Here is a 16,021-nt window from a genome sequence, read left to right as displayed (position 1 = left end):
CTGGCAGTGGGCTCCCAGCATGGGGCTGCGGCTCCTGGCCCTCTTTCTCTCTTCCTGCTTTGTGTGCGAAGCTGTGGATGGCTGAGAGCTGTGCCCTGTGCTGCTGGCTGCAGTGACCAGTTTGCTGGCTGCAAGTAGCTGAAGCCTCAGGGTCTCTCACTGTTATCATCTGCAACCTGAGGGCTCTCAAGGTGGTATTACCTGCCAGAAACACACTAAACAAGACTGATGACACAACTGCCTGGGAGTTTCATCTTCCCCTGGGAAGGACAGCCCAGCATCTAGTCATTCAAACAAACCAACCTCCACCAACGAGAAGCCCATGGAGAATAAACGAATGAAATCGGTGTGCCAGCAGTGCCAACTGCATCAAAGAATGCCTTATGCCAGAGGGAAAGGCCACAGGATAGAGAAGAAAGGCAGAGAAACAGACAGTGGGTGAGGCAGGGAGGGGCAGAGACTCAAAAAGGAAACAAACAGATGATTCCCAGGGTGGGAGCACCAACCATGAGAGTAAATGGGCATGAAGAGAGGTGGCCGTGCTTCTCCAGGCACCTACGTATCTTTGAGCCTGCCTGTGGCTCCTCACTACCAGCTCATGGCATCTTCGAGGTGCCTTTGCTTTACAAGCTTTCTGGAAAAAACCCCAACAGCAGGTTGCTGAGCCTGTAGGAACTGAAGTGTCAGACACTAAAGTGTCAGGTCAGGTACAGTCAGCTGTCTGGCCACAGCAAGGGGTGTGTTAGGCAACTTCCACCCTAACATGGAGGGGAATAGAGAGTCATATGTGGGTTGGTAAGATGAGAACAGGAAAGGAAAGAGTATCTGAGGAAAATAAAAAGTGACACGGTATGGGGCAGAAGGCAGAGGGCAAGGGGAGCCTGGACGGGTCAGAGCCGCATCAGGACCTTGGCAATCTCACACAGCTGAATTAAGAACCCAGATTGGATGCCTATAAAAACACAGGTTCCCATGACCTTTTGGGTCAAATCTGCAGGGTACTTCTCAAGGCAAAAGCTTTTGAGAAGACTCGCTGCACCGGGCCACTTCTCTGGCCCCTCTCTCTGTCCCCACCCCCTCAACCCCACATCACACCAGTTCACACGGCAAGCCTCGCCCTTGACCTTGAGATCTGGGGCCTTTGGTCTCCTCCCAGGGGACTGCTGATGGTCAGATGCTTCATCCCACTTCTAGGAATGAGGGTGGCTCTGCTAACTCTCTCCAGGGCCAGCTGTACTCTTAAGCAGAGTAGAAAACAACCTAGTTGCTCTACAAAGAGCGACTAGGAAAAGGGAGGATGGGGAGGGACCTCACGAAAGTATCCTCCCCACTCAGGGGTCACACTGCTGAAGGCTCACCTGAGATACAGTCAACATTCCACCTGCAGGCTGAGCATGGCCTTCTCTTCAAGGTACACCGATTGATTAGAAGGGCAGCTCACTGAGCTGCTGCCACCTAGCACAAATTACTGTGCCGGAATCACTTCATTTTGAAACAAGGCACCTTGGTAGCATAGCATTAGGTTGGTTGGGGGTGGGGGATGTTGCTGAAAGTGGGAAGAAGCTGGAAGGGACTCCGAGGGCAACAGGAGGCTGCAGCAATGAGAACTGGGGCTGGAAGGAGGTGTCAAGGATAAGCTCTGCCCCACCCAGCTGTCCTGAGACCACGGAGCTTGATCGAATCTATCTGTCCTAGAACCAGCTCAGGCCACACCCACCAATGTCACTTAGACAATGGCTGGCAACAGCACCCACTTGAGCCCCCTACTGACTGGGAGTTCCGGTCGGCTTGCTGTGGAAAACCTGTGAAAGTGAGTAACCTGTTTCCTGCCTCCAGCCTTTTGTGTCCTCGCCTAGAAAATTAGTATATCCTCAAGCAGTATCACAGAGCAGATGCTCAAGGTACCTTTGAAGAATAAACAGATAAGGGTTTGGGCTAGGTGGTCTCTAAGGTGTGTACACCCTAATGTCCTTGGACAGATCTGCTTTCTGACCACATCTCTCTACTCTCCTCCCTCATCACAGCTATGGGTGGCGGGAGGGCACTCAGCCTTGCCTTTCTTTTTTTTTTGAGACGGAGTCTCGCTCTGTCGCCCAGGCTGGAGTGCAGTGGCGCGATCTCTGCTCACTGCAAGCTCCACCTCCCGGGTTCACTTCATTCTCCTGCCTCAGCCTCCTCAGTAGCTGGGACTACAGGTGCCCGCCACCTCACCGGGCTAATTTTTTGTATTTTTAGTAGAGACGGGGTTTCACCGTGTTAGCCAGGATGGTCTCGATCTCCTGACCGCCCGCCTCAGCCTCCCAAAGTGCCAGGATTACAGGCGTGAGCCACGGCGCCTGTCCAGCCTTGGCTTTCTTTTGCCCATTCTGGTCCCTTCTCTGCCATGGCATGGGGCAGTGAGCGTGGTTACAGCCACAAAGGCAGACGGAGAGAGCCAGGCCCGCTGTCCAACGCAAGCACTGTGGGTTGCAGGCCGAGAGAGAGGGCTGGAGTCGTGCAGGCTGAGCTGACTCACCCCTGAGGGGGTGGACGTGCAGCAAGCAGCTCTCTGACTCAGGACTGACTGCTTTTCCTCCATCCTTCCAGGACCCAGAGTCAGGGAGGAGCCCGGCTTGCTTGATTGTTGTAGGGAGCAGTGAGTGACAGTTACTGGAAGTTGTGCCTGTGGGCCTACGGTGGAAAGATGCTGAAGTAGAAAGGCTTTCAGGGCCTGAAGGTGGGGAAGACTTGGGACCAGCACCCCGACATGCTGATCCCTGGACACTCCCTGCCCTGCCTTGTCGCTGCTTGCTCCCTCTGACTCCCTTCCTCTCTGTCTCTTTCTTCAGCTGCAGAGGCAGATGCCAACTGGGTAAAGGGAGTGGTGCTGCTCCACGCCTCCTGGCCTTTGCCTTCTGGTCCCTGTAACCAGAGACATGGATCCTGGTGTAGCCTGCATTCTGTCTGAGCATCCCAGGGGGATCCCAGGCTTTGTGGATCCAGCATCCGCAGCATCAACCGACACAAAGAAGTCAAGTCAGACAGCTCCGCCCCAAGTCTCGTTGCCAGGAGGCACTGAATGAGGAGTGCAGGAGCCACTGGGCCCTGCCCTTCAGTGATGCCATGCCCAGGCCAGCCTGGCCCAGGGATTTAGCCAATGGGCACTGTGGAAATGCAAGAGCCAATTCTTGGACAGAAATGAACTTGAATCCAAGATTTGCCTCCCATTCACCATGTGGCCTTGGGCAGAGGTTTGTCCTGTCTAGGCCTTGATTTCCTCATGTGGAGAGTAAGCACTCGGTTTTCATCCGATCATGTGTATGGTGTCCTCGGCATGATGCCTGATCCGTGCTCATCAGGTCGTGCTCGTGTTGGTCCTCTTCTCCTCATGTTCACAGCCACTGCCACCTTCGCTTATTGCCCTGCTCTGGACACGTCTGTGCACCGTGCAAAGCCTTCAGCAATTCCTCCAGTGAGTTGTGCCCAGAAGCTCCACATCCAATGTTCTTTCCCCTCACTGTGCCTGCTCTGCTCCCTGAAGGTCTTTCTCCTGCTCCTTTTCTCTGCAGAATCTCCACGTGAGCTCCACCAAAGCCAAGGGAGCCTCTCCCCCCTTGCTCTCCTTCAGCACTGTGGCTTTGCGGATTATCTCTATGCAGACGACTCCTTCGCTGGAGGAATCATCCCGGTGAAGCCATGGGTGCCCGATGACAGGAAACACCACCTCAGAACCCAGCAAGGCAATGGGGGCAATGAAGCATCCACCTCCAGCTGTCAGAAAATGCCCAAGTCAGAATCACGGCATGCTAGAGTTGCAAGAGACCATCCCAAACCTCTCACTCCTCACTTTTGCATTCAAGGAAATGGAGGCCCAGAGAATGGAGTTCATTGCTCTAAGTCACCAGAGCTGGAAGCATAACCAAGGCTTCTTCATTCACAACTTGGGAATGTTTCTCTATGTCCATAATGCAGGAATTCAGGCTGACCAGCACTTTCTATTGTTCAGTATATTTTAAAATACAGAATGAAAAAGAAGGGTGTCGGGAAAGGCTGTTGGCCCAAGCAGTCAAATTAATTCCAGTTTGGGATGTTTAGGGAGCAGCTTTTGATGCTATAGTAACTTTCATGAACAACTGCAGGAAAATATGATTTCAGATCCAAGCACTGAGGAAGACCAAGAGGCTTCCTTTTTTTTTTTTTTTTTGAGACGGAGTCTCGCTCTGTCGCCCGGGCTGGAGTGCAGTGGCCGGATCTCAGCTCACTGCAAGCTCCGCCTCCCGGGTTCCCGCCATTCTCCTGCCTCAGCCTCCCGAGTAGCTGGGACTATAGACGCCCGCCATCTCGCCCGGCTAGTTTTTTTTTGTATTTTTTAGTAGAGACGGGGTTTCACCGTGTTAGCCAGGATGGTCTCGATCTCCTGACCTCATGATCCGCCCGTCTCGGCCTCCCAAAGTGCTGGGATTACAGGCTTGAGCCACTGCGCCCGGCCTCAAGAGGCTTCCTTAGAGCAGCAGGACGTTGCACTCTTATCTCCCCGGCTACAGAGGAAGAAAAGCTCGGATTTAGACCCAGGTGATGCATTGGGAGGAGAAGGGCAGGGGCCCATGGCTCAGATACTGAGGCAGAATTTGGCACGACCGCACGAGAGGGCCTGAAGACAGTCCTCTTGTGACATCTGGCAGTTGTTCAGAGGCATCTCCCAGATGAACAGAAGTTGGCGGGTCCTGGTCTCCTCGCACCAGAGGCCCTGGCGCAGGCCTCTCCACTCTTCTGCCTCTTGTCACTTCTTCTTCTCTAGTGCCAGGGCTTTGGGGACCATCTTGTTGTGAAGGACTCCATCCCCAGGCCTCTGACCAGTGTGTCCACCTGTCCACCTGACATCTCCCCTCCAAGGGCTAACAGATATGTCAAAACCGTGCTCTGGCTTTTCCTCGCTCACACAGGCCCCGCCTCCTTGCCTAACTGCTCCATCCTTCTCTGACTTAGGCCAGATCTCCCAGTCCTCCTGGGCAATTCTCCTCCTGCCCCCATGCAGTCTGTCAGGAAACACTGTTAATTCTGTTTGCAAAACAGAGTGACGGGCTGATCATTTTCCACCGCTTCTACTAACGCAACTTTGCTCCATGCTATGGACATCGGCCACCTGGATGACTGCATTTGCCTTCCAAATGATCTTCCAGATTCCACCCTTGACTCCTACAGCCAGCCAGACTGGTCTCTTTAAAAACCAGAGTCAGGTCACGTGACACCTCTGCTCAAAGCCACTAGTATGTCCTCTTCTTGCTCAGAGTAAAAGCCCAAATGTGGACCCTGTTAGTTACCCCTCTGCTACCCTCGCCTCTCCTTTCCCAGCTCAGTCTGCGCCAGCCAACTTGGCTCCTCCTGCCCTGCTACCTCTTCTCCCAGATCACCGCATGGAGAATCCTCAATTTCTTCATGTCTTTACTTTGTTCAACTGTCACCTCCTTAAGGAAGCCCATCTTATTTAAACCAGCACCTGCCATCACTGCTCCCCAGCACCTTGGAGCCCCCTTATCAGGCGCTACTTTTTTTCCTGAAACGTCTACCATCTTCTAACACACCGTACGAGTTCCTTATTTTCTGTCCTTGTTGCATTGTGAATTGTCTGACTATTCTCGTCTACAGTGCAAATCTGTGAAGGCAGGGGCTTTTGGTTTGCCAACTGATGGATCCCAGGTGCCTCAAACGGTGCCTGACATATAGGAAGTGAGACTCTAAATGCTGTAGAATGAATGAATGATGGTTCCTGAGAGGGAGGGGCCCCATAGCCCGGGAAAGAGAAAAGGTGAGGGGAGTTTAAATGTGGGGACGATTTGGAGGAAAGTTAGGGTGGAGAAGGCATCTGGGGAGGGGTTTAGGAGTTAAAGATGGCAGGTTACAGGTAAAACGCCCTCATGGATTACACTGAGGCTGACAATGTAGACTCTTTCCAAACAGACCATATCCTTGGGAATATATGTCTTGTGATGAGAGTATGACTCAAAATATCTGGGAAGGCCCGGAGCAGGGCCCAGGGATGCAGGATTTTCTGAAGGATCCCATGGGATTGGGAAGAAAATACTGGGGATGTCCATAAAGGGCTAATGTCCTAGAGGCAGAACCATCTAGTGGCAGGGAGCGACCTCTGAGGATAGGCAGTGGTGCTCAGTTAAGCTGCTGTCCCTCACACTGGCTGCTATGTGGGTGCAGGGTCAAGCCGGGCTGTGCTTTCAGAGCAGGCCCCTCCAGGCCTCAAAGTAATGGACCGTGGTATGTGTGTGTGTGTGTGTGCTGGTTTTGATCTGGTTGCACCTGTTGGCCAGCTCTATGGGCCTAAGCATATCTGGGAAACAGGGCTCTCGACTGTGGGTTGTAGGTTATAATTAGACTAACCAAAAGGTCTTGGTTGGAGACTAGGCCCTCTGAGTGACACCAGCAGTAAATTTGGAAAGAATGTCATTTGCTTGGGTGCCACAGTTTCTCCCATTCCACAGTGCGTTACCAGTTTATATAGAGTTTTTAAATAGATGCTCTTATTTGAGCTTCAAAACACACTGCTGTAAATACCACATTCCTCTGACAGATGAAAAAACAGAGTCTTTGGGCATGTTGGTAACGCTTTGACAGGAAGCAGCAGCAAGACTCAACAATCTGCCAGTTTTCTGACTTCAAGTCCAGCTTTCTCCTCTCCCAAACCGCCTTCCTGCCTTGGGGGATGTTATGTTTGTTCTTTTGGTTCAGAAGCCATCAGTTGTGTGGGAGAGGGAGAAAGTGGCTCTGAAATAGGTGTCGGGTCTCAGGACACCTCCTCTTGCTGTCAGTCACATGCACGGTTGCCACCCTGTCCCCCGACAATCCTTCAGTGGGACTTCAAAGCCACCAGTGCCTCGGCCTGGAGCATCTCAGTGTGGGAGGACACAGGGCAGTGGGACTCTCAGGGGGGCTGATTATTGCTTATTTACAAAGTGGAAAACACCCTGTGGTTATTTAAGATATCAATTACAGAACGTAAGTTCTGAGTAAACTGTGGCCGGTGGCAGTACACCGGGAGGGACAGGTGAGGTTTCTGTTTACCAAAAGGCATTGTGGAGTACAGAAACCAGGAATTCTGGCCTAGCAGGAAGTGAGCTGGCCCCAGGAGGGCTAGGCTGACTCTGAGGCACTGGAAAGGTACTTAAGCTCTCCATCATCACCTTTAGCATCAGCAAATTGGGGATGAGAATTCCTACTTGTCAAAGTTAAAGGGCAGTTCAGAGTTAAGTCAGATAAATGCAAAGTGACTTGTAAATAGAAAACCACTATCCCAATGTCGGGAGCTGCTACGTGGGTTCAGGCCCCCTCCCTACCCCCAACAGAGCCCCCTTTTCTGTATACATTTTATAGAACATGCTTTTTTGTTGTTTTTTCTTTTTCTTTAAAGATGTGAATAGTTTGGGAGAAAATGACAGACTGGGTGATAGGGGCCTTGCCGACTGTAGGAAGAACCCATAGGAACCCTGGAACTGCCGTGGGCCTTGCACAAGGGGGCAGCTCGCAGTCACCTTTCTGCGTTTTCCTGCTGTGGGGCTCTCGGCTCCTCTACACAGATTTTTGTGTGGCTCTGCACTGCTGTCTGGAAAGGAAATCTCCTGAGGGCAGAGCCCGCTGCTGTCCTGTCTTTCCTGTTTCTCTCCCTGCAGTGTCTGCCAGGGCTGAGCACTGCATGGCACAAGCTCTGGGCACAGAAGATCTGGCCTTTATGTGCATGAGTGGGAACAGCAACTTGGGACTCATCCAGCTGCAAAACTGGGGTCCATTCAGAAAGGGGAGGGGAGTCTCAGAGCATGAGTCGGAAGATTGATTTAAAAAATGATCTGAGGATTTACTGGGAGAAGTTAAGAGAGAGTGCACATACACACATACACTCACACACATACACACGTGTGCACGCACACACATACACACACATACACACATGCTCACACACACTCAGACATGCACTCACATATACACACATACACACACGGGACAAAGACAGTTCTCAGAGACACAGGGAGACAGATGGGCCATGGTCTCTGGAGCTATAGTGTGAGCAGGGTTGGGGCACCAGGCTACGGCGGGGGACATATGACAAGTGTAATAACCGCTTTCCAAAGTCCACCTGCTGGAAGAGGAGCAGACAGGGGCTTCTAATCTAGAAGAATCTGGCAGGCAAAATAACATGGCAGTGTAACTGACTGGGAGCAAAAGATGGAGTGGAGAGGGGAGTATGGGTGCATGGAGGAGCTGGGGGTGGTGGGCTGGGTAGTTCCAAACATCTTAGATCAAAACTCTAAAGCATCTGCTCTGTGCTGTTATTCAATGGTTCAGTGCATCAAAAGTCTATGCAAACATTACCAACTCTCTTAATTAAAGAAAAATAATGACAAAAAATTAAACAACACATGTTAAAGACTGACCGCAAGAAGGCTTGCCTATAGATAAAGAGAGATTTAAACATGCCAGGTAACAGAAAAGACATGTGCAGGAACTGATAGGAACTGTATAGAAGGAGGCACCTCTTGGGAGAAGGAGGTGGCAGGAGGCCTTACAGAGGCTGGGGTTCTGTCTGAGGCTAGGGAGCCAGAGGCAGGGGTGTGAGAGGTCAGGGGTCGAGGGCAGGGGTGGCAGGTGCATGTGGGAGTGAGGCACTCACATGGGGCCTGCTTCCACAGCAACTAGGAGGAAAGGTCTACCCAGAGCAGCTCTCAGTAGGTCACCCACCACCTCTAGAGAAGAGTCCAAACATGACTGGTTCTCCTCTTCTCATTCCTCTTCCAAATGAGCCTGCAGGGACCTGGATGCCTGCATGGGCTGCTGATGTTAAATGGAAACACAGCCCATTCAACCCAAGATGATGGGTGGTCCTTGGGCAAGGGTGGGCTATGGCTGACTATGTAGGCTGAGTCGTAGCCTTAACGCAGGGTATTCTACTTTGAGAGAGCTCCCTTCTAAGATGCTGTGGGGATGGAAAGGAGAGAGTAGGGAAGGCAGTGGCTGGAGGAGAAGGTGGAGGTCAGAAGGGGTTTGGGTCCCTGCCCCAGCAGCTGCCCAGAGTGGCAAACATCCCCTCATGTTCTCACTCCGCGGCTCCCAGAGCTGCTTCCTCCAATACAGTGTGACTCATGCCAGGCTGATTATACGGGAGAGAGAGAAGATGCAGCAATCAGAACTTAACAGAAAAGGGGAAGGCCTAATGCGTTCCAAAGTTAAAAAAAATTTGTTTTTCAAAATAAAGCAACAAGAAAAAAAACCTTCAAACCAATTCAAACAAACAAATTAAAAAAAAAAAAAAAAAAAAAAAAAAAAGAAGGTGGGGAGAGAAAATAAAATGAAGGAAAAAACCGGGGAAAGACAAATGAGTGTTAGAGCAGGCACGGACAGTTAGGTACAGACGCCATGTACTTACGTTTACCTCGGTGATTGCTATATCAACAATGCTACCCACAACAATCAAGGCGTCAAATGTATTCCATGCATCACAGAAATAGTGCTGCATGGGGCAGAGAAGCCGGGAAGAGAGAGAGAGAGAGAAGAAAAAAAAAACCAACAATAAAGGAGAAAAACAAAACAAAAGGGAAGAGGAAAAATGAAAAAAAAAAAAAAAAAAGGCATGGAAAAAGGGAGAGAAGAGAAAAAAAATGAGAAAAGAAAGAGGTTACGTGGGCATATTAAACACTCTCTTACCACTCTACAGTTCTGGCGGCTCAAACCTGGATAACCTGGTTTTCGCAGGGTGCAGAGGCCTGACAAAAGCTGGGTTAGTTCAAAGGTGGCGTGGGGCTGTGGCCGCCCCGGGGGACCGGGCGGTGTGTCCCCTGCACCGCCACTCCCTCTGCTCAGCTCCACGCCCCAGCCCGGCACCGCCGGGCAGAGCTGAGGTAAATGGAAAAAAAGGAGGAGAAGCTCCCACTTTTTTTCCCCACAGGACGACGGCAGGTTCAATAAAAGGCATGACTGGAGGCGGGTAAAAACAGGAAATTAAAAAAAAATAAAAGAAGGTAAACAGAGAGAGTGAGAGAGAGAGAGAACTAGAGGAGGCGGAGAAGGAGGAATGAGGAGATTTCCTGGGGAGGGCAGAGTAATACTCACATTAGTCTCACTGAGAATGACGTCAATTATGCTGCCAATTACGATGAGGAAGTCAAAAACATTCCAGGGATCACTAAAGTAACCCTACATGAGGGAGGGCAGGCAGGATGGGGATTAAAAAGGAATATTAGACAGACAAGAACAGAGCAACACCACCATCAGAATCATCGTCCAGGCACCTCCGTGTTGCCTCTGGAGTTCCGGACGCCCTCACCATGGCCAGGAGCCCAGGAGCCCAGGAGCCCAGGAGCACCAGCAGGGAAGGAGCAGCAGGGAGGCGACACTAACCCTACTGCCCGCATTCCCTCCGTCACACGGCCCCATCCTACAGATCCACCCACCCTACCCCTTCTCCACAGAGGCCCTGTCCACTTCCCTCCAGGGGCAGGAGTGGGTGTGGGGGCGGGGCGGTGCAAGTCACCAGGGGATAGGAGGTGGCTACTATGCTCTCTCTTCAGTCCATGCTGAGCATCTCCTTCACCCCCAGTCCTCTTCTAGCAGAAGGGCCCATCTGGACGGAGGGAACACAGGTGTGTGACCCCTCAGAGGGTAATGGGCTCAGCCCTATGGGTGAAGCTGGGGATGAAGAAGGCTTTGAAAAACCACAGCCATCAGTGTGGGCCACGGGGTGGCAGGTTATCTGGGCTCAGAAGTGACTCATATAAAGTTCAAAAATAAAAGAAGGACCAAATTGTTAAAATAAGAAGTGCAAGTCTTGCAGATCAAATCAGGGTCACCCTAGTTCCTGCATTCCTGCACTGGGTGCCCCAGTGTTTCTAGGGACAGTTCCAACCCTGGCGAAGACTGTATAAGGGAAAGGAGGCAGAGGCAAGGCGGGGCTCCTACTCTGAGAGTGGGTTATGTGGCTCTTGACAGGGCTTTCTGAGGCTTTCTAAGCACCTCCCCCGGTTCTTTCGTGGTCATTTTGAGGTAGGGTCCTGCTGAATGCGAAAGCCACTCAGAGGGCATGCAGTGATCAAAGCCTTTCCTGACGATGGGTTTGCTAGGGACAGGCTGGTGGGTTGGGGGAGGCTGGCTGCCTAGAAGGGGATGAAGGCAGTGCTGCCCTAAAGGAGAGATTCCGGCACAGAAGGGGAAGACCCGTGTCCTGACTTTACCACTTGATTCTGTAGCTATGGATTTTATTTTTCACCATATTTGGAGAAGAGAAGGGATGAACGTTCTTAAAAGACTTTTTTTCATGTACTTGGACAACTGGGCAACCAAGGAATGGGCTGTCCCAGAGGCCCTGTAGGACTCCTGGTGTCCTGGATGAGTGGACTCTTTAGCAGGTGGATTTCTTGGGTGTGGGAGGTGTAGGAGCCTGCAGAGCAATGTTCGGTGACCGAATGGGGGCATACACCCCCAGCTACAGGCAGTCATATTCCCCACGGGTAGAGGGGGAAGGATCAAGTACTACAGACATTTGTTTTCTTTAAGTAAAAACATTTATGCCTTTAGTTTAGATATGGTCTGCAAAGGGGACAAGACAGGGCTGGCCACATTTTTTCACTGGGACCAGCATTTTCCTGCCCTCTGGGCCTCCAGGAGGTGGAATTCTAGAGGTCGGAGCAGGCTATGAAAGCATGAAGCATCCTCCGAGAGGTTCCCAGATCTCTCCCCAGCTCACTTGAAGGCTGCCAACTTTTCCTCTTTATTTTTTACTCACAAAGCCAAGACTCTGTGTTCTTCCCTTTCCTCCCAGCTCTATTCAGCTCTCTGAACTTCCCACTTCCCAGCCATGCCTTCTTTCCAGAGGGACCAAAAGACATGCTGTCCTGGGGCTGTTATTCTTAGCGTGGGAGGTCAGGTCACGGGGAAAGGGGCCTTTCGGTTCCCAGGCATTTCTGCCAAAAGAAAACAGAAACACCATCACAGAGACTCTGGACAGCCAGGATGGGGGAAGCAGAGATGAGCTGACCAGGGCATGGGTGAGGTGAGGGTCAGCTTCCAATCAGGGCGTTCTTGTTGGCTTCCCAGGGTATTTTTCTGAATATAGTGGAGCCTCTGAGGCAGAGAGACCTCTTTCTCCCATGTAAGTCACGTGCTGTGAGCAGGAAATAACCAATTTGCTCTCAGGTTCTCAGATATCATTCACAGGGCAAAAGGAGGAGAGTGATTTTGGGGAGAGGGAAATAAGCAGTGAAGACCCCAGATGAACTACCGCTATGCATAAGTCTTAATATTAGATTTCGGAAAACACTGGGCGGCCCTCTCGATATGAATACCGTCTTTGTGGGTTGAGCTGTTTCAGAAGGGAAGGGCAGGGAAGTCAAGGAAGAGAAGCGGGAGAAACAAGAACAAGAGCAGAATCCAGGAATTCTCTGCATCAGCCTAGAAAACGTGCAAGAAAACATTATTTGGGTGTGGGAGCAGGAGAAGAGAGAGAGGAAGGTGTGTCAGTGCTCAAGAAAGGAGAGTGGGTTGGCATCTTCATCCACCAGAGAGACCTGAAACAAAATGGGTAAGTTGGCCTTGGTCTGCAACACCTCTGAGACGGAGAAAGGAAAAGGAAGAAATGGACAGAACAGAGCAAAGGTTTGGTGTTGAAAACCAGAGAAACACACACAGTTAATCAACGGGCGCCCAAGGGTGAAGGGCTGAGACCTAAAGGAACCCTGTCAACCGCCTGGCTGTGCACCCCTGGTCACCCTTTCTCCCGGATTTCTTCGTATATGTGCAGACAGAAGGCACAGCCCCCTCCTTCCTGACCACAGCCCCCTCCGCCCACGGCTCCACTGGACTGGCATTGGCTGGGCTCTGTTGGAGTTAAGACCTCGTGCCTCACACTTGCCCTCAGCAGGCTGTGCTACTGCAGGCTTTAGACTGACATCTCTGTTTGGTGGCACACTACCTGGAGGGCTGCAGAAACCAACCAGGTTCCTTGTCGCCGAGAGCTCCTGTGCACCCAGCCCTGGGGGATCTCCGCAGAGCTGGAATGCAGCGGGTGAGGGTACATGTCTGGGGGCAAACAGGGTCCCTTTAAGAGGCAGCTCTTCACCCTGACCCATCCTCCCACCGTCCTGCCCTTGGTGCCCAGAGCCCCTCAGTCCTCCGGCTGGACCATGAAGACAATTTCAGGTCCAGCTTTCAGGCCTCCATCCCCATGGTCCCTTTGTCCCCTCTTCCCACTATTTCAACAGCCCCTTCCTCCCACCTGGACCATACCCTGCCCAGAAACAAGGCCCAGGTCCTCCCTGCAGGTCCCCAAGTCCCCAGCTGGTTGGGTCCTAGGAGGAATACTTTTCCCAACACTCTCTGGAGTGTAAGGGCCTGATGCTGTCTCATCTCTCTTCTCTGTTTTTGTCACCCCCTCAGTTGATGGAAACCATTAGTAATAGGGGTTTTAAGGCTGTAATGGGGAAGGGAGGGTGGGAAAAAAATCATACACGTCTTACAAAATCAGTCTGACCCAGAGCCTGGTTATACCTGCTGCCCCTTATTTCTCTGGTGACTGCGTCCCAAATGGTTGAGAAGGAAGGGGTTGGAGAAAGGGTTTTCCTGGCTCTCCTTGAAGTGGCAAACCAAACCTCTTACTGTCCAGCTCCTCAGAGCCACGCAGGGCGGGCTGCCCGGAAGGGAAAGCGCTTTTGCAGCTGGAAGCCTTGCCCTCGCCATGCCCCAGTCCCACAGGTTGAGTGGATTTCTCCCTTCCAACTCCCCACTCTGGAGAAGTGTTCATAAGATGGGCCTCTCCTCTGGCCATCCCAGGGCAGATCCTGTGTGTACCCCAGGCTCCCAGTACCCAGGCCTGAGTGCCGCAGCACCTCCACTCACTGATAGGCGTGGGCTGAGAAAATGGACACCGAGTTGATATTGACATCAGAAAATCATTGCTGGGGAGGAACAACTGCTGCAAAAGCATCATGGGATGCATTTCCCATGCACAGGAACTGCGGATTTTCTTCCATTTCGGTTATCCACGCCCTGATTCGGCTCCATTGTTGGAGATATGCCAAGTTGAAAGAGGCTGCATAGTGGTTAAAAGCATGATCTCCGGAGGCAGATCTGGGTTCAGACACTACCTCTGCCTCTGACTAGCTGGGTAGCCTTGAACAAATACCTTAACTTCCCTACGCCACTGTTTCCACACCTAGAACATGGGATAAAGCACAGAGCTGAGGTGAGGGTGAAAGGAGACCGTGCATCCAAAGCACTCAGAACTCGCCGTTTCTCCTGCTCCCACCCACGAGGCCCGTGTGTCCTGCCGTTTCATTGCTTTCTTCTGGTTACAGATGCTGTGTCTTAACTGTGGGGCCATGGTCCAGTGGTACTTCCTGGCTGTAAAATGCCTACCTCCAGGGGTTCTCTGCTTTTTGGGGACAAGACACGCCCAACTCCCAGTGGGAAAAGGGATGGGATGACTACCTATGTAAGAAATCGTGGATCTTTTGCCAACCGGAGGCACACTTCCCAAGCCCTCTGTTTGCAATCGCTTAAAAACAAGAAGTAACCGGAGTCCAGAGTTCAGAGGCTTCCACCTCATTACAGCTTCAAGGGCAGTTTCAAGGATCTCATCGTCACTGGTTGGCTGGAGACTGAGCTTTCTGGAAGGGAGGTAATCATAATCTGATTATTAACCATACTAGCACCAGCCCTATGTCTTGCATAGGGTTAATGTGAGGACCAATACCTAGGAAAGTATTTTGAAAAAATCCTTTAGTATCTATTCTTTATATTGACTCTATCTGGCCTCCTTGGGAATAGGTGTTCTGGATGTGTGAATGTTCCAGAGAGAGGATGCCTGGCCCTCTAATGACCAAAATCTTTGAATTTCTACCTTTTAAAAAAAGTATTCACTTTAAAGACAGGGTCTCTCTCTGTTGCCCCGGCTGGAGTGCAGTGGTATGAGCATAGCTCACTGTGGTCACAAACTCTTCAGCCTCCCAAGTACTACGCCCCTCTAATTGTTTAACTTTTTGGGGAGATGAGGTCTTGCTATGTTGCCCAGGCTGGTCTAGAACTCCTGGCCTCAAGTGATCCTCCTGTCTCCACCCTCCAAAGTGTTAGGATTACAGCTGTGAGCCACCGTGCCCGGCCAGCCACTGTCATGATTTAGCAGTGTTGCTCTGCCTAGTGAGGTAGGAGTCACAGGTTCTATTTTGGGTGTGGGACTGAACACCAGGGAGACAAAGCCTAGGTGTGTAAAAAGAGGAAGGAGGAAGCTGAAGGTTCTGGAATCTTGAGTTTTCCTTTAGTCTGTCTCTCAGGCCTTTTCTGCCCATCCTCCAGGTCACTAGTATTCAAACTCTCCTGAATGAAATCTGGCTGATACCGTTTGAGATTGGTGACAGGGTGCAGGTTGTCATGGCTGCATTTTGTAAGACTGGAGTTCATGTAGACAATTAACTGCTAGGTTCTTAGGAACCACTCTTCCCACCGAGGAAGGCACAGGCCACTCTTCTTTTATCGAGAGGGGCGGCGGCAGGGGCCCCGTTTTCTGTCTCTGTTACAGGAGAGCTGCGAGGGGACTGCTGTCGAAGGGGTGACGGGTGCATGCCTTTGCCTTTGAATTCCGGGTCCTTAGCTTCTTCTCTGCCCAGAGCAGAGGCCGCCCTGCCATCTCCTCAGAGGCAGCACCAGCTTTCGATCAGGCTGGCGGCAAGAAGGCGTCCATGAGGAATTGCGCACACCTTTCACTCCTCGTCTGGGGTGGTGCTGTCAGTCTTCGGCATTTGGAGGGCAGAGGTGCTGTCACTGCCGTGACTCGCTTCTTTCTCTTCTCTGTTCCTTCCTGCCTGCCTTCCTTATCTGCCCGAAGAAACACAGGGGAGGCAGCCAGCTCCTGAGTGCCCCGGCCCTGTGGGGAAGCTGAGTCTGAACACCTGGTTTCCCCTCCTAGGACACATGGGGCACGGAGCACGCTGGCTAGAGGGGCTGCAGGGCTTCCGGGCTGGATTAGAAGTGGGGCTGCTGAGATCGAGACGGAGAG

The 16,021-nt window shown here is 51.7% G+C and overlaps 1 protein-coding gene across 1 annotated transcript in view; it reads right to left on the bottom strand.

Moving 5' to 3' along the window:
• The window catches only part of CACNA1C (calcium voltage-gated channel subunit alpha1 C), a 640,117-nt gene that overhangs the window by 53,189 nt on the left and 570,907 nt on the right, over nucleotides 1–16,021 (bottom strand). The window contains exons 31-32 of the mRNA XM_026447798.1: nucleotides 10,090–10,173; nucleotides 9,407–9,490 (exon numbers count right to left, since the gene is read on the bottom strand). Coding sequence (XP_026303583.1) covers nucleotides 9,407–9,490; nucleotides 10,090–10,173 — 168 coding nt within the window. The remainder of the gene's footprint in view (nucleotides 1–9,406; nucleotides 9,491–10,089; nucleotides 10,174–16,021) is intronic.

Source organism: Piliocolobus tephrosceles, chromosome 10 (assembly GCF_002776525.5).
Source record: "Piliocolobus tephrosceles isolate RC106 chromosome 10, ASM277652v3, whole genome shotgun sequence".
Taxonomy (NCBI): Eukaryota; Metazoa; Chordata; class Mammalia; order Primates; family Cercopithecidae; genus Piliocolobus; species Piliocolobus tephrosceles.
This window is presented reverse-complemented; position numbering and strand designations above follow the sequence as displayed.